Source organism: Pelophylax lessonae, assembly GCF_965119305.1.
Source record: "Pelophylax lessonae genome assembly, chromosome: 1".
Classification (NCBI taxonomy): Eukaryota; Metazoa; Chordata; class Amphibia; order Anura; family Ranidae; genus Pelophylax; species Pelophylax lessonae.
In genome coordinates, this window is record NC_138768.1 from 176,901,978 (window position 1) to 176,928,053 (window position 26,076).

The 26,076-nt window shown below is 43.8% G+C and overlaps 1 protein-coding gene across 1 annotated transcript in view; it reads left to right on the plus strand.

Moving 5' to 3' along the window:
* The window catches only part of MAN2A1 (mannosidase alpha class 2A member 1), a 370,906-nt gene that overhangs the window by 164,148 nt on the left and 180,682 nt on the right, over positions 1-26,076 (plus strand). The window contains exons 6-8 of the mRNA XM_082259950.1: positions 11,568-11,741; positions 20,654-20,840; positions 22,601-22,778. Coding sequence (XP_082116076.1) covers positions 11,568-11,741; positions 20,654-20,840; positions 22,601-22,778 — 539 coding nt within the window. The remainder of the gene's footprint in view (positions 1-11,567; positions 11,742-20,653; positions 20,841-22,600; positions 22,779-26,076) is intronic.

Consider the following 26,076-nt stretch of genomic DNA (forward strand, 5'->3'; position numbering starts at 1 on the left):
CCCTAAATTTACTGTGTATCTTTGTGGTATTTGCACATTTGTTGAAGCTCCTTGTTGCACCAGCACTTTGGAACACAGCAGTCAGTAGAGTTATCACACACCGTATGTTTATTTTTAATTTGCTCCAGTCAGTGCCACATTAAATTGTGATATGCAAGTCAGCGCCACATTTAATTTTGATATACAAATTCTGTTAAATTGTGGGGACATATTGAGTAATTTGTAAAGTGGCTATATATCTACATTACGTTTGTAATCACTGGTAGAAAGTAAAAGCGCATAGGATTTCCTCTGCTTTTATTAAGTAGGCTTTGCATTCTTAGCCTGCTGGTCCCTATTTTGTGCAAATTCAGCTTGCTTAGAGTGTTTGATGTGGATAAGAGTACTTCAAAGTGTGTCTGTACTTAGAACTGCGTATATAAAAATCTACATACATGATTCTACCTGGTTTGTTAACATTGTAAACCTTGTACCCTTGGTAACCTTTTTAAACCTTGCAGTTAAGTTTGGACATATTTAGACACATCTGGTGAGTGCTTATTGGCAAGATGAGCATTCAAATAAAATTTCTCTTTCGTTCGTCGATGGACACCGCGCTCCTTAAATCATAACTAGTTGATTTTATTGCCTCCTCCAGGAGTAGGACTAGGCAAAACAAAAAACACCTGGCTACGCCCATGGGCCATCCTCAGCTAGTATAAAACCCCCCTCTGCTCTTCTAGGTTGCTAGAAAATATCAAATGGGATAGAACCCTGGGAACAAAGAACACAAAGGAAAAATGGGAGTGCTTCAAGAGCATACTAAACAAAGGGATTGGTCAGTGCATTCCAAAAGGAAATGTAAAAGAGTGAAACTAAACCCTGGGTGGCTAAACTCCAACATAAAAATGCATATTAATACTAAAAAAAAGGCCTTCAAAAAAATACAAGGCTGAAGGGTCATTGGCAGCATTCAAGCATTACAAAGAGTGTAATAAGAAATGTAAAGGCGAAATCAAGGTGGCTAAAATAGAACACGAGAGACATATAGCGGAAGAGAGTAAAAAAACAAGAAATTCTTAAGTAATATAAATAGTAAGAAAGCGAGGCCAGAACACATTGGCTCCATAAAAGACGACAAAGGGAATCTGGCCACAGAGAGCAGAGAGAGTGTATATCAAATTATTATTTTCATTATATTAATAGATATATAGATATAGAGGTAGTGTTATGTGCAGGAAAATGTAATCCCTAAAAAAAATTAAATGTGTATTATAATGTGTGATGGAGATTATATATATATATATATATATATATATATATATATATATATATATATATATATATATATATATTTCCACACATTATAATACACATTTAATTTTTTTTTTTTAGGGATTGCACCCCCTCCTCCCCTCCCCTCCTTTCCTCCCCTCCTCTGTCGATTACCTCACGATGGAAAGCTCATCATGCTATGTGAGGGCTGGAGTGCAGCGTCCATGGGGCTTCTGAAGGTACCGCCCAGTGTGGATGCGGTCTCTCACTGCTGGCGTCCGTTCCTGTATCGGTGGCGACGCCGCCACTTGCGTTCCAGGCTGGCTCCACTGCGGCTGACTGCCTCTCCTACCCCGCCCCCAGAATCGCTGATAGTTAGAATGGAGATCGTATAGGGGGGTGAATCGAGATCGCGATCCTAAAACGATTAATTGTGCAGCTCTAATTAGTAGTAATCAGCATGGTTTCATGAAAAAAAAAAATCATTCTCGACTTTGCAAAGGCATTTGACACCGTTCCCCACAAACGCGTACTGTACATAGGTATGGACCATAGGGTTAGTACCTGGATAGAGAACTGGCTCCAGGGGAGAGTCCAGAGGGTGGTGATAAATGGCGAGTACTCAGATTGGGCGGGTGTGGAAAGTGAGGTCCCCCAAGGTTCTGTCCTTGGACCAATCCTGTTTAATTTATTCTTAAACGACCTAGAGGAGGGGATATGTAGCACAATCTCGGTATTTGCGGATGGTACTAAACTAAGCATGCCAATATCTTCGATGCAGGATGTGGAAACCTTACAAGCAGATCTCAATAAAATAATGGGGTGGGCAACTACATGGCAGATGAGGTTTAATGTTGAAAAAATGTAAAGTAATGCACTTGGACGTCAGAAACACGAAAGCAAGCTACTCACTAGGGGGGGTGGAACCTCTGGGGGAATCTAAGATGGAAAAGGACCTGGGGGTCCTAGTGGACAACAGGCTTGGCAGTGGCATGCAATGCCAAGCCAATGCAAGCAAAGCCAATAAAATACTGGCATGTACAAAAAAGGGTATTCACTTCAGAAATAGATTATTCTCCCACTCTACAAGACTCTGGTCCGGCCACACCTCGAGTATTCCATCCAGTTCTGGGAACCGGTCCTCAGGAAGGATGTGCTGGAGCGAGTCCAGAGAAGGGCAACAAAAATAATTAGGGGAATGGAGGACATCAGCTATGAGGAAAGACTACAAGCATTGAACTTATTCTCTCTGGAGAAGAGATGCTTGAGGGGGGATATGATATCAATGTACACATACTGTACTGGTGATGACCCTAGCATAAGGAACAAACTTTTCAGAGAAAAGGAATACAATAAAACACGTGGCCACTCACTAAAACTAGAGGAAAAACGGTTTAACCTTAAAATACGTAAGGGGTTCTTTACTGTCAGAGCAGTAAGGATGTGGAATTCTCTTCCACAAGCAGTGGTATCAGCAGGAAGCATGGATAGCTTCAAAAAACTATTAGATGGGCACCTTAAAGACCACAACATAAAGGGGTATACAATGTACGGTTAACATCAAACACGCACACATCATAGGTTGAACTGAATGGACTGATGTCTTTTTTCAACTTCACAAACTATGTAACTATGTAATCAGTTTTACTCCTGACTAGACAGATTAAGGACCTAGGCTCCTGGCTGGGATCTCTGGTCATAGCAATTTTCTCCTTCCTTACATATTTTTTGCCTTTTCTGTCGGTGTACCCAGAAAGGGGGACAAATCTTGTCCTTTTTAGGTTCTGAGTGTCCTTGTGCAGATTTAATTCCTGCAAAGATTCAAGTGATGTCTGAACTACCTAAGGTCCCCCCCCATACCTGATCAGGAAATTGATTGATTTACTTAGGTCTGATTCTATTTCGGACCAGGATGGTCCTTCCTCTGCAGAAACTTCAGGGACCACAGGCCATGATTCACCAGCTGCTGTCACACAGATAGTTCTCTCTCCCATTTTGCATTCAGGTTCTGAGTCTGGGGGTATCCACTTTCAAGACTGTTCTGTTTGCACAGTCTTACATGCAGCGCCTTTAGCGGGTTCAGCTCCACAGAAGGATTCCGAAGTTCGTGACGAGGTCACGGGGTCCTCTGATAGATGCCACAGGCGTCCAAGTGCCACGGTAAGGCCAGTATTATTCTTAGCTAAAGCTTCTTCCGCAGTTCCTGCAAGGGATCAAGAGTGAGGATTTTCCAATCATCCTGGTTGTTTTAAACGTCCCTTAGGGGGGGGGGCTTCCTCTCAGAGAAGACCAGTTGTCCCAAGGGCGGAGCTACCATCCTGCTTTACAGTTGCTGATTTTAATGGCTTTGCTATTGAAAGCTAGGTACTGAGGGATGGAGGTCTGTCTGGATCAGTGATCCGTACCATGGTGAAGGCGAGGAAGATATACTATCATACGTGGAAGGCGTACATTTCTTGATGTGAGTCGATTTGCGCTAATCCTCAATCCTTTTCTGGGGCTCAGATCTTAATCTTTCTTCAACAGGGCATTGATCAGAAGTTGGCCTGGAGTACCATCAAGGGCCAGGTGTCTGCCTTGGCAATCTTATTTCAGCGACCCCTAGACACGCACACTTTAGTTCGTACCTCAGGGGGTTCGACATGTGGCTCCACCTGTACAGTCACTTTTGCCACCATGGAATTTAAATGTAGTACTTTTGGTTCTCCAGAAACCCCTATTCGAGAATATTTGGGGGATTCCCTTTGCCTATGTTATCCCAGAAGGTGACATTCTTGGTGGCTATTACTCGGCTCGCAGGGTATCAGAATTGGTGGCATTATGCTGTCGCAGTCCCTATTTAGTGGTTCATAGGGATAAAGCGATTCTTCGTCCCTGCCCATCATTCGTTACCAAAGTTGTCTCTGACTTCCATTTGAATGAGGACATTGTATTGCCTTCCTTGTGTCCCATGCTGGCTTATCCTAAGTAATTTGCCTTGCATACCTTGGATGTGGATTGTGCCATGCGGGTGTATCTGGCAGCTACGGAGTCTTTTCGGAGGTCAGACTTTTTGTGGTTAGACGGACCAAGAAAAGGTCTGGCTGCTTCTCCGGCTACCATCTCTACATGGATCAGACAGACTATGACTCAGGCCTATTCCATTAAAGGTCAGGTTCCACCTTTCCCTGTCACAATGCATTCTACTCAGGCGCTGAGTGCTTCTTGGGCTTTCCGTCATCAGGCTTCAATATCGTAAGTTTGCAAGGCAGCTACTTAGGCATCTGCGGATGGCTCTTTTGGCCTTTTTATGGCTCTTTTTGCAGGCTCCGGTTTAAGACGGGCTGTTCCCTCTTAAAGGGGTGTTTTTATTTTAAACCTTTATTTTTCAGACAGGGCTCCTGTGACCCGGTTAAGGCTCCTGGCTCTTATGTATAGCCTTGAGTTATTTTCCCCACCCCTCATTTTTCTTTTGGCGCTGCTTATGGACGTCCTATTAGTTATGATTTATGGAGCGCCGTGTCAGTCGATGAACGAAAGAGAAAATGGGATTTTTGTACTTCGTAAAATCTATTTCTGATTTCATTTACGGACACAGCACCCACCCCTCTATGCCCTCTATGGAGTTCTGATACTTCTAATACTGCTTTATAATAAACGGATTACCTAGAGCAGAGAGGGGGGTTTATATACCAGCTGAGGATGGCCCATTGGCTTAGCCAGGTTTTTTTTTTTTTTTTGTTCTGCCTAGTCCTACTCCTGGAGGAGGCAATATAACCCACTAGTTATGATTTATGGAGCGCTTTGTCCGTCGAACTCAAATGGATTTTACTGTAAGTACAAAAATACCATTTTTTTTGCTTTGGATAGTTATTGTAGTCTGTGCCCCCAGTAAGGAGATTGACCCCATTTGTCCTGTTTACCATTATCATTGAAAGTGAAAGGAAAACAAAATCCAAAATTTTGGGCTTTCCCCAGAAAAATTGAGGGGAAATCTTCCAGTGGGAACACTGGTTTTGGTAACCTTGGGGGGGTCCCCAAGAGATTCCCTTAATTTTCAGGGATTTCCTCTCACTTCCTGTCTGGCTATGGGGCAGGAAGTGAAGGCAAATTTCCCCCCAGTACTCGGATGGCTAAAATAGACCTTACAGGGGTTATAACCTTCAGAGTCAGAATGATCTGACTGAAATAATTTTAGCTTCATATCGTAGTTTCTAATGCACTGCAAAAGTTTACCTCGCACTAAGATAAAAGCCTTAGCTGGAATGGCAACTCAATAGATTACCTTTTTAGATGTTCATTTTACTTTCACTGCCCTTTTTATCAAATGGAGAAACTATTTTTGAAAGTTTTTTTTTTATATATATATTTTTTTTTTTTAAATTTTATACATTTTCACATTATACTTTATTACACACATTATTCATAAAACCCAAAAAACTTCATATAGTATAACAAATACTTTTCCCGCCCTACCCTCCCACCTCCTCCCTTTCCCTCTATCCTATCTTTAATTCTTCTCCACTCTGTACCCTTCCCGTTCCTCCCTCTGTTCCCACTAATTCAGCACACCTCTTTTTTTACCTTTAAACTCTTTCCAATCTTTCCGGATTTTCAAAAATGTTTCTATTTTATTTTCGCCCAGATAATACACTTCTTCAAAAATATGTTTTCCACCTTTCTAACCCAGTCCCTTACCATTTGGGCTTTCTGATACCTGCCAGAGCTTTGGAATTAAAGTATTTTGAGGCATTTATTAGATGGGGTATCACCATCATTTTATATGACTTTATTGTGAGTTTGGTGCTGTAAAATACTTCCTTGCTCCGACCTAGCATCTTAGTTTCTTTGTTTTTTTTTTTTTACCATAATGTGTTTTTTTCTTTTGAAAATAGCTTTTTTATATCTCTCACTATCGCTAGTTTGGGAATTTTCCTGAAGCACTACAAGCGACAGCAGAGCTGGGCCTCACACTGGATAATATAGATCCTTATGAAGTCCCAGTCTGCCAACGAGCGTCGCAGGTCACTAGTGCGCCCTGGCCTCGCAACGACAGTGTCCCTCGGGATGGGGACGAGCCTGCGGAGGTCCATCTTCGCCGGGGGGGTCTCAACTCCGGAACACCCGCGTGTTGCTAGCTACCCTCCCTGGCTGACTGCACCCCCACTCAGGGTGGGAGGTCTCCCGTATCAGAGCGGTGCCCGCTTTTCCTGGACTGAGTACTACTTACCCCCTTGTCCCCTGGACTAGGACCTGTAGGGGGGTTCTTTGGGCCCACTCTTAGGGGATGGCAGTGCTGGTGGTCTCTGTGATATCCCCCTTCTGACCAGCGTGGTTAGTTTCCCTCCCTGGCCCTGCTGAGGGCGCTGTGCGGGGCACTTGCTGTACCTGGGGGGCGTTGGGGGGCTTAATAGCATCAAGGGGTTCTCCCTGGGATCCCCTGTGTGGCCAGATTGTGCGTATGTACTGCAATTGGTGCCATTTAGCACGGCCACCATCTTGGATAAGGGCAGGTTGTCTGGGCTCAGTGTATGGGCAGCAGCCATTTTAGGTCCTTGTCCTGGCGCCGAATAGGCGCCATCTTGGCTGTTGGCAAACGCCTAGTAAGACGGCCATTTTGCCTATGATTCCTCGCATTGATTTTTATTAGGCACCATTTTCTTGTGGCTCAGGGCAGGCATAGGCCTCTAGGGGTGTGAGGTAACTTCCTCCCTCTCTTCCATTTCTTCACTGAGCAGCGTGTGGCAAGTACTGACACTGTGGGGGGATTCTTACTGTTTTCTCAGGCATTTTCCTGGTATAACTGTTTTCTGACTGTTAACTGCCTTTTCTGAAGGGGCTATTCAAGTAGTGCAAGTGGCAGTGGGGGTCCGCGGGAACCACCATTTTAAAGGGCCAGCGTCTCATTAATTTTAAATTGCAATTATGGACTCCCAGGATAACAAATTCCCCACAGACTTGGTTGGGGCTTCGGGTACTCCTGAATCCTATTCCATGTCCTCATTATCTGCTGCCCTTGCGACTTTGGTGTCCAAAGTAGATCTGCTGATGTTGGAACGCACTTATCAAAAGCGGCCTATGCCCTCCCAGTCCTCTGACTCGGAGCCTGATTTGGTTGACACAGACAACGTCCCCCCAGATGGGTCCCTGTCCTCACCTTCCAAGGGGGAGAAGAAGGAATCTTCCTCCTCGGTGGTGCGGGAACGCACTGTGATGGACGCACTCATTAGTTCCATCAAGGAGACTTTGAATCTTGACGATGAGCCATCTCAGTCAAGTAAGCGGGCTGCCTTCATACCTGTGTTTGCTTTTGTGATGGCCTCTCAGGCTCTCACGGCATGGTCCAAGGTGCTTCGGAGCACCCTGGTAGCGGAGTCGGCCTCTCCAACTGCCCTTGACATGGTGGATCAGATGACCCAGGCAGGGATGTACCTGTGTGACGCGGCCTTGGGCGAGGCTCCGTTAGTCGCTCGGCTATCTGCGTTCGGGGTCGTGATTCGCTGCACTATTTGGCTGAAAAGCTGCTCGGCTGACCACGCTTCCAAAAAGACTGTGTCTGATGTCCCTTATGTGGGGAGTTGTCTTTTTGGGGACACTCTGGATGAGTTGATCAAGGGGCTTATGGGGGTTAAGAGTACACATTTGCCCCAGGCCTCTAAGGGAAAGTCCACCCGTGCTAGGCGGGGACCTTCTTTTAAAGCTCAGCGTGGGTCCTTTCGTGCCTTTGGGGCACAGGAAAAAGGAAAATTATTCAAGCCCTCCGGTGGTCACAAGAAGCCATGGTCGGGTAAGCCAAAGGCCGGTCAGACCGGTTAGGCGGCCCAGTCCACCTCTTCCTGAAGGGACGCCCTCACCCGTTTTATGGGTGGGGGGGATGTCTGTGTTGCTTTCCGGAACCTTGGTTTTCCAGAATTCAGGACAGGTGGGTTCACGAGCTGATTCATTCAGGGTTCAAGATCGAGTTTCGATCTCGCCCTGCAGACAGGTTCTTCCCATCAAATCTCCATCTGACTCCCGATCTTTTCAGAGATCTCATGGGGGCAGTACAAGATCTGCTCGCCCAAGGAGTCATTGTGCCAGTGCCTTCACGGGACAGGTTTCACGGTTTTTATTCCAACGTTTTCACGGTGCCCAGAAAAGAGGGCAAAGTGTGTCCGATTCTGGACCTAAAGTCTCTGAACTGCTTTGTGCGGGTGCAGAAGTTCCGGATGGAATCCATCAGGTCGGTGGTGGCGTCGTTGAGTCTAGGGAACTTCCTGGCCTCCATCGACTCGGAAGGATGCGTATGTGCACATCCCTATCTCGAGGGTCATCAGAGACATCTCTCTCTCGCTTCGGCTCCCAGGGTATTCACCAAGATTTTGGCTCCAGTGCTGGCTTTGCTGCGTTTAAGGGGGATTGCGGTCCTCGGTTATCTGCACGAACTCCTGTTAAAGTCGAACTCGTGTGCAACTTTGACGAGCGAGATCTGTCCGTAATGGTTCAGACGCTCCAGGAGTTCGGGTGGACCATCAATTTTCAGAAGTCGGCACTGACTCCGTTAGTTGGCCTTCAGTACCTCTGGATGGTCCTGGACTCAGCTCAGGCACGAGTTTTTCTTCCGGAGGACTAACTCCGTACCCTGCGGGACGAGATCAGGTCCCTCAGGGACAACAATCTCTCCTCCTTGCGGGCCTGTATGCGGTCCCTGGGTCTGATGGTTTCGGCCTTCAAAGCTGTCCCGTTTGCTCAATATTACACGAGAACTCTGCAAGCGGAGATCCTGGCCAGGTGGATTTCGCTGAGCCGGCTCGCAAGATCGGATCTTTTGTGGTAGCTCCGGTCACCAACTCTGATACAAGGCAAGTCCTTCTGGCCTCTGCTGTGGACGGTGCTCACTATGGATGCCAGGCTATCTGGCTGTTGTGGAGTTCTGGGCACGCTTTGTGCCCAGGGGACGTGGTCGATGGAGGAGGCCTCCTTACCGATAAATGTCTTGGAGCTGCGAGCAATCCCGAAGCCGAGATTCCATTGTTTATCTCGGCTTCGGGGTTGCCCGCCTGCCCGGTTCAGACGGACAACGCCATGGCAGTGGCTTACATCAATCACCAAAGCACCAAGATTGCCCGGGCGGCCACGGAAGTGGCCGAGATCCTAGCTTGGGCCGAGACGCACGTTCCGGCGATTTCGGCCGTTCACATTCTGGGTGTGGAGAACTGGCAGGTGGACTATCTTGAGTCGCCAGACTCTGGACCAGGGAGAATGGTCCCTACATCCGGTGGTGTTTCGTCTCCTATGTGTTCGGTGGGGGTCTCCGGACGTGGACTTGTTTGCGTCCTGTCTCAACAACAAGGTAGGAAGGTTCGAGGCCAGAACCCGCGATCCTCTAGCGAACACCACTGATGCGTTGGTGGTGCCCTGGCACCGATATCAGCTGATTTTTGCCTTCCCTCCGATCTGTTCTCCAGATTCCTCCGCAGGTTGGCGTTGGAACGGATGCAGGTCATTCTGGTAGCCCCAGACTGGCCGTGTCAGTCTTGGTACGTGGACATCATGCAGATGGTCGTCGAGCCTCCCTGGCGGCTTCCGCTAAGAGACAATCTTCTGTCTCAAGGGCCAATCTTCCATCCTGCTTTACAGTCTCTGGCTTTGACGGCATTGGCTGTTGAAAGCCAGGTCTTGAGAGATAGGGGTCTGCCAAATGCTGTCATTCCTACCTTATTGAAGGCTCAGAAAGCTACCTCCTAGGAGATTTATCATCACACCTGAAAGGCGTATATTGCTTGTGCGAGTCGCAAGGGTTCCATCCCCGCTCTTTCTCGGTGGCGAGGATTTTGGCTTTCCTGCAGGAAGGTGTGGATCTGCGTTTGGCGCTGACCACGTTAAAGGGTCAGTTGTCGGCCTTAGCCATTCTGTTCCAGCATCCCTTGGCGACTAATTCTTTGATTCACACCTTTATCCAAGGGGTGCGACATCTGGCTCCCCCGAGGAAGGCTCCTTTGCCTCCCTGGGATCTGAATTTGGTGTTATCCGTGTTACAACGGCCTCCCTTTGAGGACATCCGACACAATTCCTCTGCCTGAGCTCTCCCAGAAAGTTGCTTTTCTGGTAGCGATCACATCTGCTCGCAGAGTGTCTGAGTTGGCTGCTCTGTCTTGCCGTTCGCCTTATCTGGTGCTTCATAGGGATAAAGTGGTTCTGCGGCCCAATCAGTCTTTTCTCCCCAAGGTGGTCTCGACTTTCCACCTTAATGAGGATATTGTGTTGCCTTTGCTTTGTGTGAAGCCCAAGCATCCCTAGGGAATTTGCCTTGCATTCCTTAGATGTGGTCCGGGCAGTCAGGGTTTACCTGTCTGTCACAGAGTCTTTTAGGAAGTCTAAATCTCTGTTTGTCCTTCCTGAGGGACCTTGGAAGGGTTTGGCTGCGTCCACGGCAACCATTTCTAAGTGGATCAGACAGTCTTCTAGATCTGGGATATTCAGTGCTTCGGCGCAATTTTCGATCTTAAAATGTTTTCAAAAGGCAATACATTTTCCTCTGATCTTATTGGTTGAGGAAAGTTTTTATAAAATGTTTTAATTGATGGGATCTCCAATCCTCTATCAACAAAATATTTATTTTGTCTCATTTCCTCCATTGTGCATATTTCCCCACCTTTCATAATATCCCTTACTTGTGCATTTTTATCCTTTATCCATCCCCCAAAAAATGTCTCATTCCCAGGTGCAAAATAATCCATTCCTAATATTGGTATTAGTGGTGAGGTATAATCCCATTTCCTTTCTGTGTAATAAATCCCATTCCCTAATTACTTCCTTTGTAAGTGTACTAATAGTTTTAGAAACGTGTCGATAGTTTTGTGGAACCCTTATCATATTTACGTGTCTCACCTAATGTGTTTTTTATTTTTACCCAACTTTTCTCTTGTGCATTAAATTTCCAGTCAGTAATTCTGGTTAATAGCACTGCTTCATAATATCTTTTAAAATCTGGAGCCACTAACCCTCCTTGTGTTTTATCTTTACTTATCACTGCATATTTTATTGTGTTTTTTTATATTTCCAAATAAACCCACATATTTTCTTTAGTGTATTAAAATAGCTCTGTGGTATGAGTATCGGGGTCATATGAAATTTAAAAATAACTTTTTTGGTAGGATCTCTATTTTAATCATGTTTATATGTCCTATCCGGGATAGTGGTTTATTCGAGATTTTGCTTGGTTCTACTTTAATTTCAATCAATAACGGTATATTGTTTGTTTGGTATAGATCTTTCCAGAAAGTCTTATATTTTAATATGCCTCTATGTATTGTTTTGATAATGGTTATGTTAATTGTCTTTTGTTTAAACAGGTGTCAAGCCAAAATCTGGCTGGGCAGTGGATCCATTTGGACATTCTCCAACCATGGCTTACCTTCTAAAACGCTCAGGGCTATCAAACATGCTTATCCAGCGGGTCCATTATTCGGTTAAGAAACATTTTTCAACAAAAAAAACTTTGGAATTTTTTTGGAGACAAAACTGGGGTAAGCAAGTCCGTATTATCAGCATTAGGTTACATTAGTAATGTTAATAAAGGTCATAATTCCTTGAAAATTAAATGTATTGTACCTGTTCTAAGATATTTATTGATCCTTTATTTTTTTTATTTTACTTTAGATATTATATGCCTGAGTGCTATATAATGTCAGGCCCGAAAATGTATAGTGTAGGTGCTTTGTTAGAAACAGAATTTCCTCTTCGCTAGCTTACATATCTAGGTCACTACTGATCTCGGTTGCCAAACACATAACATTTTCTATTGATTGGGTACTGAAGCAGCACTAACATTAATTTAATAAAATACCTGCTGTTTAACACCTTCCTGCCCAGCCTATGGCAGAATGAAGGCCGGGCAGGGGCTCCATTGTCCTGACTGGACATCATATGACGTCCTTCAGGACAAGCCGCTGTGCTCACCTCTGGGCAGCATAGCGAATGGTGGTGGGGTGTTTTGCTCTGACACACTGAATCTCTGATCTCAGTAAAGAGCCTATGACATAGGCTCTTTACCACATGATCAGCTGTGTCCAGTCACCGCTAATCACAGTGTAAATAGGAAGTGCCGGTTATCTGCATTCCTTTATTCACTGCTAACAGGGCATGAGTAGAGGAGAGCATATAAGCGCCTCTCCTGAGGGGGGGGGGGGGGGGGGCTGTGCTGTTAATCAGTTCGTTGATGGACCCAGCTCCTTACCACCTTGGGTTATACTGCCCCCTACAGGAGTAGGAGGCTAGGCAGGAAAATGTTGACTACGCCTATGGGGCAGTCCCAGGGGGTATACTCCCAATCTCAGCTATAGGCACTTATAGTTATGTTCTGGCAGTTTTTTTCCTTTTTAGATGAAACTTTTTCCTATCTTTAATTTGTTCCTCTGCATGAGGGGGTGCCCTCACCCATATCTGGGGTGGGGGGATGTCTTCACTGGTTTCTGGATCCGTGGACCTTCCTGGTACAGGACAAGTGAGTCCACAAAGTTATTCAGTCTGACTACAAGATAGAGTTTCGGTCTTATCCTCCAGAAAGGTTCTCCGCTTCCAATCTGCACTTGTCCCCAGATCGCTTACAGGGTCTCTCTGGGGGATTGCAAGACTTGTTACTTTGAGGCGTGATTGTTCCGGTTCTGTCTTCAGAACGTTTTCAGGAGTTTTACTCAAACCTCTTTACAGTTCCCAGGAAGGACAGCAAGGTACTTCAAATTCTGGACCTAAAGGTGCTAAACTCCTTTGTACGGGTACAGACGTTCTGAATAGAGTTCATTTGCACAGTAGTGGTGTCCCTACATCAGGGGGATTTTCTTCTATCAACATCAAGGACGCATACCTTCACATTCCAGTATGTGCCGGTCATCGGCGATTCCTCTGCTTTGCCGGGGGTGAGGAGCATTATCCGTTTGTGGCATTACCCTTTGTTCTCGCCTGTGCTCCTCCGGTCTTCACAAAAGTGTTGGCCCCGGTGCTAGCATTGTTGCGTCAGCGGCGGATCGCAGTACTGAGGTACCGGGACGATCTTCTGCGAGCGGAGCCTCTAACTGCTCTGAAGGACAACTTTGAGATTACTCTTTGAACTCTGAGGGAGTTTGGTTGGATTCTGGACCTTCAGAAGTCTGCTCTGGTTCCGTCGACAAAACTGGACTATCTGGGTCTGACTTCGGATTCAGCCTCAGCCCGTGTTTCTTCCTCTGGAAACATTTAAGACATTGCAGGAGGCAATTCAGCTTCTATTGCTCAGCAGATGATCACCCCCCCCCCCCTTGCTTGCATGTCGGTGCTGGGCCTGATGGTGTCTTATCATCGAGGCGGTTCTGTTTGCACAGCTCCACATGAGATCTCTGGAAAAAGATTCTGGTAAAATGAGATGAGAATCCACGGTCTCTAGAGGTGGCTTAGTTCTCCGGCACTTTGACAGGGAAAATCCTTTCTCCCCCTGTACTAGACTGTTACCACCACGGATGCCAGCCTGTTCAGGTAGGGAGGTGTCCTCGGCACAAATTGTGCTCAGGGGTTCTGGACTCTAGAAGAGTCCAAACTGCCGATTTAATGTACTTTAACTCCGAGCGATCAGACTTTGTGTGGATCATTAGACAATTCGTCTTCAGGGGTGTCCGGTACGAATTAAATCGGACAATGCCACGGCTGTGGTCTTGTGCCCCCTTGGAGAACATAGAACATAGACATAGAAGTGTCCTGGCGGCTCAGGAAGTAGCTAGCATTCTAAGTTGGGCAACCCGATTCATTCCAGCTGCTGTGCACATTTCAAAGAAGATAAGGAGCTTTGTCCGTCAATGAACGAAAGAGAAAATGGGATTTTTTTGTTTACTGTAAAATCCATTTCTTTGATGTTCATTGATGGACACAGCACCCACCCCACCCCTCTGTGGAGTTTGCTTTCTTCTGATACTGCTTATAACAAAACTGAGTGCCTATAGCTGAGAGTGGGAGTATACCCCCTGGGACTGCCCCATAGAAATAGTCAAGCTTTTTCCTGCCTAGTGTTCTACTCCTGTAGATAGCAGTATAACCCAATGTTCAAGAAGATAAAGAGCTGTGTCCATCAATGAACATCAGAGAAATTGATTTTACGGTAAGTCAAAAATCCCATTTTTAAAAAATTATATAACTAAACTTTTTTTTTTGTTTTCAAAATTTCCGTTTTTTTTTTTTTTTTTCGTTTTTGTTCAGAAAAAAATAAGTCAGTGGTGGTTAAATACCACCAAAAGAAAGCTCTATCTGTCTCAAAAAATAAAATAACTGTTCATTCAAAATGCAACAGCGCTGAAAGCTAAAAATTGGCCTGGGCAGAGAGGGGGTGAAAGTGCCCTGTATTGAAGTGGTTAAAGTGCTTTTCGTTTCTGTGGAGTGTGAAAAAAAGAGTCCAAAAATGTGGACAACATATAGATGTATTTTAAATAATTATGTATTAAAAACTTGGGTGACCCAACTGTCCGTTTATATTACACTTACCGCTATGGCTGCCTTCAAAATATCTGCTGTTTTTAAATTTGGCTCCCAGAGTGCTCTCACTGTGCAGCATATTTATGCTTTCCAAACACTGTTCTCTATTATGCAGCATAAAGTGATAATAAAGGTTATTCTTTTTGTCTTAAAATAAAGATGTTTTTATATATATATATATATATATATATATATATATATATATATATATATATCTGCTCTGTTCAGTGATATTGCACAGAACGGTCCCATACCTCCACTTTTGGCAGTCCTCTGCTGGCACTATCGGCTTCTCCTTGCTGTGGATGCCTCCTTGGCAAGTTTTTGAGCTGAGTTGTGTGTGTCCATATCCCTTGTGGGGTAATTGCATAATGTGCTAGTATACATCGTGCAGAAGTCAGGGCTACTGCACAGCACTCTAAAAGAACGGCACAGGTATGCCATTCCTGCAGAGCACATGTGCCAATAACATCATCACCTGCCAAGAGTGAATATCTCCTTAACCAGGGGTCGGCAACCTGTCGATCGCAATCTACCAGTCCACCAGGTGGAGGTGACAGGTAGAATTCCGATCAGGTCTCTGCCTTTTCCAATCAATAATCGATAATCCATCTGCCTTTTTCACCATGTTCTAGCGGCATAGCAGCGCAGGAAACAAACTGCTCAGATTTTCGTCGCCTGAGCTCTTTAGCTGAGAAACAGTCAAAGCGCATCCTAGGCTGTGAAGGCATTCCCTGCCCCGCAGCATGCCCCTTGCATACATGCGTAGCAGAAAATGCCTGTGCTCCCTAGGATGCTCTGTCGGCTTGGACATCGGTGCTTTGAGCCCTAGATTTGTGTAGTGAGGCTGACTCAAAAGTACTGCTTGGGCAAGTCTGGGCTCTTTCACATAGGGTGTATTATGCTGGTCACGCCCCATTATCTTAATAATTTCAAGAGTGCTGCATCCCTCTGAAAGACTTTTTACAATTTTTTACTTTTCAGAGTACAGTAAATCTTTTTTGGCCCATTTTGCCTGAGGAAAAGAAGCTCCGTAATAAATATGCACACCTTGATAATGGATGTTGATCTCCTTAGGCCACACCCTCCCTCATTACACAAATACACATCACCCGATATACTTAAATCCAATAGGCATTCTATTTTATACAGCTCGGAGTTGGAAGTTATGATTTGGTCAAAATACTAATTTGCCAAATAATTGTGCACACAGTGTCCATATAACTGTCCAATACAAGTGCCACTTTCCAAAAGTCTAAATCGTGATTAATCCAAGGACTTCACACTGTGCTGCAATCTTAATCATGCGTTTGACAGTGCTGCAAAGTGCAAACCGTGATCTCCTGTGATTCCATACCTTCCACCTTGGCACACTAACCAGATGCTTTGACCCAAACACTGCGTGGGTCTATCTGTGCTTTGATAAAACAATGGCAAGCTCCGTGTCTCCACTCTCCTCCTTGCTGTCTTATCTCAAATCAGTCACTCGGGGATAAAAGATTAGAAAAAAATCTCATAGAACACCCAATTTTAATGATAAAATGTGTGATGTAGAAGTTAAATGAATAACTCCCCTTTCCCTGTGCTCAAGCCGGCACCAAACGTTTTCAGCAGTGTCAATTTCTCCTAAGCCAGCCACCTACTCTCAACATGGGGGGGGTCGGCGTTTTGTCACGTTTTTGGGGTTGTGTTGGATATGTGCAGAGAGGTCACACAAATACTTATGACCTTTATTAAATGTAACTACAGATATTAGAAAATATAATAAGAATATTTAACCACTTACCGCATACTGACATACCCGTACGTCGGCAGACTTTGCGGGGTTATACCGGGATGATGCCTCTAGCTAGAGGCATCATCCTGGTACCGTGGCTTAAAGCCGACGGTCGGCTTTCCGTCGGTGACGACCGATGCGGCTCGGGAGCCGCTCCATCGTTACCCGGGTGAGCGGGAGGGGACGCCCCCCTCCTCCCGCCGCCTTCCGTGGCTTTGCTCGGGGCTCCCGTCCCACCGGGAGCCCCGAGCACCCAGCCGGCACGTCCGCCGGTTGGATGGAGTCCCGATGAATGCCGGAAACAGCATCGATCGGGTCTCCGATGACGTAACCCGGAGGCGGCGTCCATGACGTCACTTCCGGGTTACTGTGCTGCAAAAGGCGGCAAATTTAAAAAACGGCTGTATGCAAAAACGCCGTTTTCGGCGTCTTGCATACAGGGAAGTGTAGTGAAGGGGTCTAGGGTCTTTTAGACCCTCGATCCCTCCCTAAAGTGTACCTGTCACTACATATTGGTGTCACAAGGGATGTTTACATTGCTTGTGACAGCAATAAAAGTGATCAGATTTTAATTTTTTTTTTAAAAACCTGTAATAAAGTTAAAAAAAAAAAGAAATAGGAAAAAAAGAAATTTAGCCGCCCCAGTCACCGTTAGCTCGCGCACAAAATAAAACGTAAACGCAAGTCCAGCCGCGAATGAAATCACTGTTCAAACCACACATGTGAGGTATCGCCGCGATCGCCAGAGCGTGGGCAATAATTAAAAGAGCTACACTCTAACTCTAAACTGGTAACCGTTAAATAAATTTAAAGCGTCGCCGATTGAGATCTCTATTGACCGTAGTTTGTTGCCATCCCACGGGGGGGCGCAATTTTAAGCCGTAACATGTTGGGTATCTATTTACTCGGCGTGACATCATCTTTCACAATATACAAAAAAAATGGGCTAACTTTACTGTTTAGTATTTTTTAAATGCAGTGAAATGTGATTTTTCAATTTTTTCCCCAAAAAATTGCGTTTTTAAAGACCGCTGCGCAAATACCGCGTGACAAAAAATTTTGCAATGACCGACATTTTATTCTCCAGAGTCTTTGCTAAAAAAATATATATAATGTTTGGGGGTTCTAAGTAGTTTTCTAGGAAAAAATACTGGTTTTAACTTGTAAACAAAAAGTGTCCGAAATAGGGCTGGGGCTTAAGTGGTTAAAGATGCTGTTTTCCACTGAGTCCCCCATAAACACGTTGACAGGATAACAAACCAGAGGCTTGCATGTTACATGATGCTGCTCTGGAGACGGGACTAGCCTATTCTAGTTTGAGCTGTGGTAGATGCAGGCTAGTACGTGAGTAAATGACCAATCAAGTTGTTTGGACAGTGATATCACCTTTTGGGGGGGGGGGATGTGGGCTCAGTCATCCTGCATTTCTCAAGCTTCACATTAGGTAGAACAATGCATATGACCTTATAAGGCTCCTTGACCAAGATTAGGTGGTTTAGAATTCTATAATGAGCCACAATATGAACCAACAATAATGATATATAAAATATACAGTTTCCCCATCACTCCACCCCCTGGCTCACAAATATATAATGCCTCCAACTTTACATAAAGGGAACATGTGAGAGAGCCCCTGGTAAGGGTAAACAAAAAACAATGATTCTCCCACCTCCCGGTTTATCTTAAATGGAAAATGGGGAATATAAAGTGTATCTATCTAAAGTGCAGATACCTGCTTTCTTTTCCCTGTCTGATTTACTGGCACAGAAAATCTCATTCAGCTATGTTCTGCCTGAAAAATATAAAAATATTAAGTTAAAAAAATATTAAAAAAAAAAAAAAAAACTATATCTTGGACTAACAGAAGAACACCAAACTTTGCCTTTTGAAAGCGCAGGAGCGGGTATGAACATCAAACTTTCCTTTCCAAGAGTTTGAAATGGTAGAAGCTTGTCAAAGTCCTCCATATCTGTTGATGGACAGCAGAGTCTTGGACATCTGGTGATCAGATCGCAGCTGTAGAACAAAGAACTGTAGAATACAAAGTCCATATCCTCCGGACTATTGCAGCTCACAAGTCAGACGTGCAGGCACATAACCACATGGTAACTGGAACTTTACAGACAGTTCAGGCACTCGACCATCTGAGCAAAAAAACAGTTCAGGTACTTCACCATCAGAATAGAACGATTCAGGTACTTGACCATGATAGCGGAAAGAGCAGTTCAGGTAATTGACCGCCAGGTGGAACTTGCAGCAATAGTTCACCTTTTGATCATTTGCAAAGTCTGTATAGATGGGTGCTGCTGTCAAAGTTTCTCCTTTCTCCAATATGCTTGTGGTTGACGTCAAGGCAGGTGTGTTACCAAGACTGCCTGTCAAACATAACAATGCCCATATAGCCCATCATAGATTTCTGAACAGTTAAATGCATGATCCCTAGTGACCTGGCAGGAAATGCAGTATGCTCACATAATTTGTAATGAAAACCTATTTGCCATTCTGAATCTTCCCTCCAACCACTTTGCAAATTATTTGATATATACTGTGATTTTCTACTTGCCAAATATGCTGCAGAAATCTTCCTCCACCAAGTGTGGCTGCAGCCATTTTAACTGTGGGCAACGGAAGCTGCTGCCTGTTCACTTCCTGGATTTACTTTTTTTACTGGATTTACTGAGACACAGATAGATAGATACACACACACACACACACACACACACACACACACACACACACTGTATCTAACAAAAGTTAGTACACCCCTCACATGTTTGTAAATATTTTATTATACCTTTTCATGTGACAACACTGAAGAAATTACACTTTGCTTCAATGTAAAGTAGTGGGTGTACAGCTTGTACCGGGCTGATGCCTGCAGCCAGAGGCATCACCCAGGTACCATTGTTTTAGAGCCGATGGTTGGCTTTCCTGTAATGACAACGAATACGGCTGGCCCAAAACAAGGCCGAATTGATCGGGTCTCTGATGTAAAAACTCGGAAGCGATGTAATTACATCACTTCCAGGTACTGGAGCCTTAAAGGCGCCAGATTAAAGAAAAAATGACCGCATTCAAAACAGCCAAACTCTTTTAGATCCCAGATCCCTCCATAAAGCGCACCTGTCACTTCCTATTACTGTCACAAGGAATGTTTACGTTCCTTGTGACAGCAATAAAAGTGATCCAAAAACTTTTTTTTAAATGGATAGTGTAAAGATAAAAAATTTAAATAATTGAGAGAACAAAAATATTAAAAGCGCCCCGTCCCCCTGCTTGCATGCAGAAGCAAGTCGCGCCCGCATATGTAAACGGTGTTTAAACCATCCATGTGAGGTATCGGTGCAATCATTAGAGCAAGAGCAACACTTCTGGCACAAGACCTCCTCTGTAACTCTAAACAGGTAACCGTTAAATTTTTTTAAAGTGTAGCCTAGTTCGTCGCCATTCCACGTGGGCAATTTTAAAGCATGACATGTTGGGTATCGATTTGGCTATAACTATATATACATATCAATTCATTTTTTGTTATTTTAACCCACAAAGATGGGAATTTTTTTTTTACAATCTGCTTGGTGTCCAGAACCGAGGTTTGTTTGCTAAAATCTATTGATTATTTTAAAGAAGTGAGAAAATTCCTACACCAGTAGATTAGCTCTCATGCTGGCAAAATCTTTGCTTATTTGGAGGCTTTCTAATTTATTTGAAAAAATTGAAACATTTGCATGAAATTGAACAGAGTTAACAGATGGTTTTAAGCATTCATGTGGACATGGGGGTTAAAATTGATTGAAAATGCCTTGCAACTGCCCACTGCAGTTTCAATAGTTGGGTCAATTTCAATGCACAAAACCAGTAAATTAGTGGACAACAGATTGCTGGGGACTTGCATATGAGCAATCAGTTTCACATTCATTACAGACTGCTAAAAAAAATAAGTTTGTGAATATCTGCGCCATTGTTTACAATTTCATAATTTAAAGATATTATGAAGCTATAAGCCTATGCACCCACATGTAACCTATATTGTTGGCTTATTGGGTGAAGTTTCACTGTTGATTTTTTTATTTTTTCTTCCCATTTCAGATATTTGTCATTTCAAGATTCTCCGTGCTCTACCACGTTCAGTGTAGCAGCTCATTAGTAATCAATTTATTTTAATTACAGATCTGGGAAGTAGCACCGACATTTTGTGCCATATGATGCCTTTCTACAGCTATGACGTTCCTCATACATGTGGTCCTGACCCAAAAATCTGCTGTCAGTTTGATTTCAAACGTCTGCCTGGTGGTAGGGTAAACTGCCCGTGGAGAGTGCCCCCAGAGCCCATTCATGATGGCAACGTAGAACACAGGTATTACCTTCTAACCAATATTTTTTCCCCCTTTTTTAAGAACTGTAATAGAAATTCTTTGTGTTCATAGAATACCTAATTCTGCCACAGCAACACTATTCCTTCAGTGTGCCAGAGTGCTGACAGTTAAACATCCATTACCAAAAAAAAAAAAGTTTTGGGTACAGGGCGAATATGCACACCCTGTCCTGTACCAACAATGACCAGAGGAATGCAGAGGAAGGTGAGGTGTGTCAGCCTCCTGTCCCTCTGCATTACTCTTGCCGTTGCTTGCCTCGTGCAGCCATCTATTTGCTATCTGTGTTGCCAGTTTTACAGTGTACTTAGGAAGATGGGACAAGGTACTACTTGGTAATTCTTCTTTAAATAAATAAAATACGTCAAAATCAGCTGTGGCAGTCCTTTTTTTTCTTTCCATGTCTGTTGCTTCAGTGGTTGTAGAAAGTATTTTCTCATTGAGTTCACCTAGTAAATCATTAGGGAAAATGTGTAATGTTTGTTCAAGGGAACTTTTGTATGGCATCTGTTTTGGAGATTTCAGGCTGCCTACCTAATAGAACCATTAATGCAAAAGTATATTCTGTTTTGTTAAAAATGAAAAGAAAGGCCTCTTTCACACAGGGCGGACTCCAATCCAATCAGCAGGTGATCCACTCACAGATCCCCTGCTGATCAGAGCAGAGTGGGAGGATGACAGGTTTATGAAGAGCAGAGTTGGACAGAGCACACTGTGCTCTATGGGCGGGCAGGTGTACACAGACTCCGCTTTCTATTTAAACTCTACTACCCCTGATCTGATCCGCCTACATGGAGGACGACGGATCGCCTTGCGTTTTTGTTTTTAATGGACCAGATCAGAGGTAGGCTGGTGTAAATGAGCACAACTCCGTTTTACGCTCGCCACGACCATAGGGGTGAATGGACGGTCTGATCAGGTATGCCTGAAAAACTAACAGGTATACCTGTTCAGAAAAGTCATGTGAAAGGGGCCTAAGAGCCAGATTGTTTATGTATGGTCTCATAAATTCAGTTAAGTTGCATCGATTCTTGCCATATTTGTTACACTTAGATTTTCTGTACATGTTCAGGTATATTATAAAGCTACAAATATTTTAGCTACAGTGGGTCATCAATAATATATTAAGAGTGATCTGCTTAACCAACTTTAAATTGAGGTGCACAAGGTAAAAAGATAGTGTCCCTTTCCCAATACAGTATAATAATAAAATAATAACATTGATATTCTTGTTACAATGACATTTGACAGTTAGTGGGGTATATTAGGCATTAAGTAAACATTGTTGCTGATGTGTTAAAAGCAGAAAATATGGCAATCGCAATTTGTTGTGTAGCTTCAAAGACTGGTTAGGGTATGTGTGTTGTCTCGCTTTAACTGCTAAAAAGATGTACAATGATACAATGACCATCAGAACTGGACCAGATCACATTGCAAACAGAGTGCAACATTTTGGAGTCACGCAGGGCCCCTTCATCAGGCATGTGTAACAACGTGCCTTCCGAAGGGGTCCTGTGTGACTCCGAAACATTGCACTCTCGTTTGTGATGCAATCATACTTCAGTATAAAAACCATTTGGACTTACCTATAAGATCCCTGGTGTGCTGCTAAAAATCTACCCTGTGCCCGTAAAGAAACGTTCACATTTTTTACTTTTAAGTGTAATGGTATTCATTTTTATTTTACCAGGTTAAACAATTTCCTAGATTCTACCTTTTTTTTTCTCCCTGAATCTCATTGCAGAGCATGGATGATTTTAGATCAGTACAGAAAAAAGTCAAAGCTCTTCCGCACAAATGTACTTTTGGTCCCGTTGGGTGACGATTTTCGTTACAGTGATAGTTCCGAGTGGGATCAGCAATACCAGAACTATCAAAAACTGTTTGATTACATGAACTCTCACCCTGAACTCCATGTTAAGGTAGGTTGTGTAAAGTATTTACAGGTCTTGATTCCCAGGAAGGCTCATAACGTGTTTATTTATTTTAACCTTTGTTATGTAGTACACAGTGTGTTCATTCTTTGATTAGAAATTGGTTGACCGTTTTTTTTTTTTTCCCCTGCTCCAGTGAATGCAGCACTTTCAGTAATCGGTTTTATTCTAAATCTCCAGTCTAAATGTATTTTCCTTACATCATGGGAGTTTAAATGCATGACTATTCAGGCGAATGTTCTTATGCAAATAAAAAAACAGGTATCCATGTCTAACCATAATCTCTTCCATCTCAGTTAGGTTTTTAGCTGGTATCCTTTGTAATGAATGTGCCTCACTCTTTCTGAAGCTTTGTTCCCATGACTCTTAGCCTGTTCATAACACCCATTCTAGGGCAGAGGTGGGCTTTATCAGGAGTGGTTGCTACAGATAGCGGGCTAAGAGGAACTGTACCTTGACCCCGCATACAAGAGCAGCGACAGTCAGTTTGCCGGTCAGCGTTGGATCCTGAGTGCAGCAGTCTCTCGTGTACTGTGTACCCAGTGACCTTGCTGACCGGTGCTATATACTGTACTGTGCAAAAATTTTAGACGGGTATAAAGAAATGTAAAGTAAGAATGCTTTAAAAATTTATATTTTAATTGTTTACAATTTTGAAATTCAAAGTTAACAAACAGAAGAAAAATCTAAACAAAATACATTTTGTGTGACTGCTCTTTGGCTTTTAACCAGCATCAATTTTTCTAGGTACATAGAGTGCTTGTGCACAGAGTTTGTGAAGGAACTCGGCAGATAGGTTGTTCTAGACATCTTGGAGAGCTAACCAGATCTTCTGTGGATATTGGCTGCCTCAAATCCTTCTGTCTCTTCATGTAATCCCAGACAGACTTGATGTTGAGATCAGGGCTCTGTGGGGCCCAAACCATAATTTCCAGGACGACTTGTTCTTTACGCTGAAGATATTTTTTGATGACATTGGCGGCTTGTTTGGGGTCATTGTCCTGCTGCAGAATACATTTGGGGCCAATGACATGCCTCCCTGATGGTATGGCATGTTGAAGCATACTGTCTGTATTTCTCATCATTGAGGACATCATTGATCGGGCAATATTGAGGTCTGTAGACAGTGGTCGGCCAAGGAAAATTCAAATGAAGAAAATGAGACCCATTATGCTTTACTCACTTTGTCATTGGAACATGTCCAGCAGTGCCATCAGCACAGAACTGGTGGAAACGAGTAGCGCTCAGGTACACCCATCTACTGTACTTTCTACAAGTAGTAGGTTTCTCTGGCTGTGGACTAGGCTATTTCATATTTGAATAAGACCCAGGCGGTCCCAGTAAATAAAGTCATGGTATTTACAGGCGTCACAAATAACAGGTTAGAGGTCCCTCTTAAGGTATTCTGGTAGAAGTGGCTCTGCAGCATGCAGTGGCTTTGATGGGAGTTTTCCAAGCCTTTAAAGTCTGAACAAAGAGTGTGTGCACTTACAGAGAGTGACCCAGAAGATTCTGCCATTTGGCACATCCTGGAACACTGAGAGCATTGAGTTTCTTGATGGATGCCTTGGAAGATTCCATACAGTGGTTTTCATGGTGGGCACCATGTCTGTCTACATGAGAAGGATCCCATGGCTCAGGTGTTGTTTGGCAGAACTTCTCTACCAGAAGCAAATCGAGAAGCTGCATTTTGAAGATAAATGCTTGTTTGGACCATCCTTTTATGTCTCTATTCAGAAGATGACTGTGGGTTAAAGCTTGTTGCCTCTTCAGGAGAAGGTGAATGTGACAGGTCAGAAACCAATGTCAACTTTTGGAATCCTAGAAACATTAAATTCCTAAGCAACCAGTCTTGAGCTTTTAGCAGAAGCCCACATCCCAGTTCCACAAGAACTGAACCCCCAAGTCCTCTTATACTGGTGGCAAATTCTGCTCACAGTAAAGGTTGCCCCCACTCGCACATGCGTGGGTATGTCTGTTGTCTACAGCTGGAGTTACACCTAGACCTGATTTTGAATCGTGACATTTAACGATCTCTTGCATATAGATCTTTATGGACTCCTTGGACAACTCAATGTCTAAATCAGGTATGTCCAACCTGCGGCCCGGGGGCTGCAACGCGACCCAGAACCGCAGGCAATGTGGCCCACTGCCCCCTGACAATTTTTTTTTTTGCTGGGGAGGAAGGAAGTCGGGTCGGGGGCACGGCCACAGCGGCTTCCAACTGACTATAGGCAGAGGCTGCCTCGAAAGGGATCATCCTCTAGTTGTGTTAAATTAGTGCTGGGGGGGGGGGGGGGGCGGCAGCGCGGGAAGGGCGCGGCAGCGTTTTATTACTTCTATACCTTAATTATAGTATATATTTTATATGCGGCCCGAGAAAATTTCTCTACGCTCAATGTGGCCCAGAGAAGCCAAAAGGTTGGGCACCCATGGTCTAAATCCTTCACCCAAGCTAAACATGTGGATTCTGTTATGAAGGGAAAATCTGTAAACCAATATGAGCAGAATATTGAGATCAGATATCTTTGAGGGAAATGTTTAGGCAGATGAGAGGGAAGTGGACTTGGAGACCACATGAAAGCTTTGAAGAGAAGACCTTAAAAGAAAAAAAAAAAAATGGATGGTCTAATACAGATTTTGGAGAGCCAAGGTTTCAATTTTTAGAGGAAGAAGGGAAAATGATTGTTCTAAGAATATCCAACCTTTCGCTGTTTCATGAACATTCCATTCTACTATTCTCACAAGTTGGCACGCAGAAAAATATTTCTTAATGTAATGAAGGCCAATGCCTCCTTTACGTTTTAGGTAATTTAAGGTGAAGTAAAGGCTAAACATTGCTTTCTATAGAAGAGAAAGCTGGTAGTTGTATTGGAACAATCTGCATGACGTAAAGCATCCTCAGGAGTACTTCTTTTTCACTATAGCAGAGCGTACAAACCACAGTATGTTTGCGTTATCCCAATTTTTAGGGTTCCATCATGTGTTTTTCGGTTCAGGGAGATTTTTTTGGGGCTAGCTCTCAAAGATTGGTTAGGATTGATATGCCAAGATACAGTATGGCTTCGAATTTGCAAACTGAAAATTTCCTTAACATTGGGAGACTGTGTCCGCAGGCAGTGATAGATTTAGGGTGTAAGGTTTGGCATAATTTTGCTTTTAGTTAATAAGTAACCGCTTGCGATTATTGAGAAGGTTAGGCGATATGGGGATCTGATAGAAAGAGAAAGTCATCTGCAAATGTAACTGGTTTTTACCCTCAATCTTTTTCTGCCAGGCTTTTAAT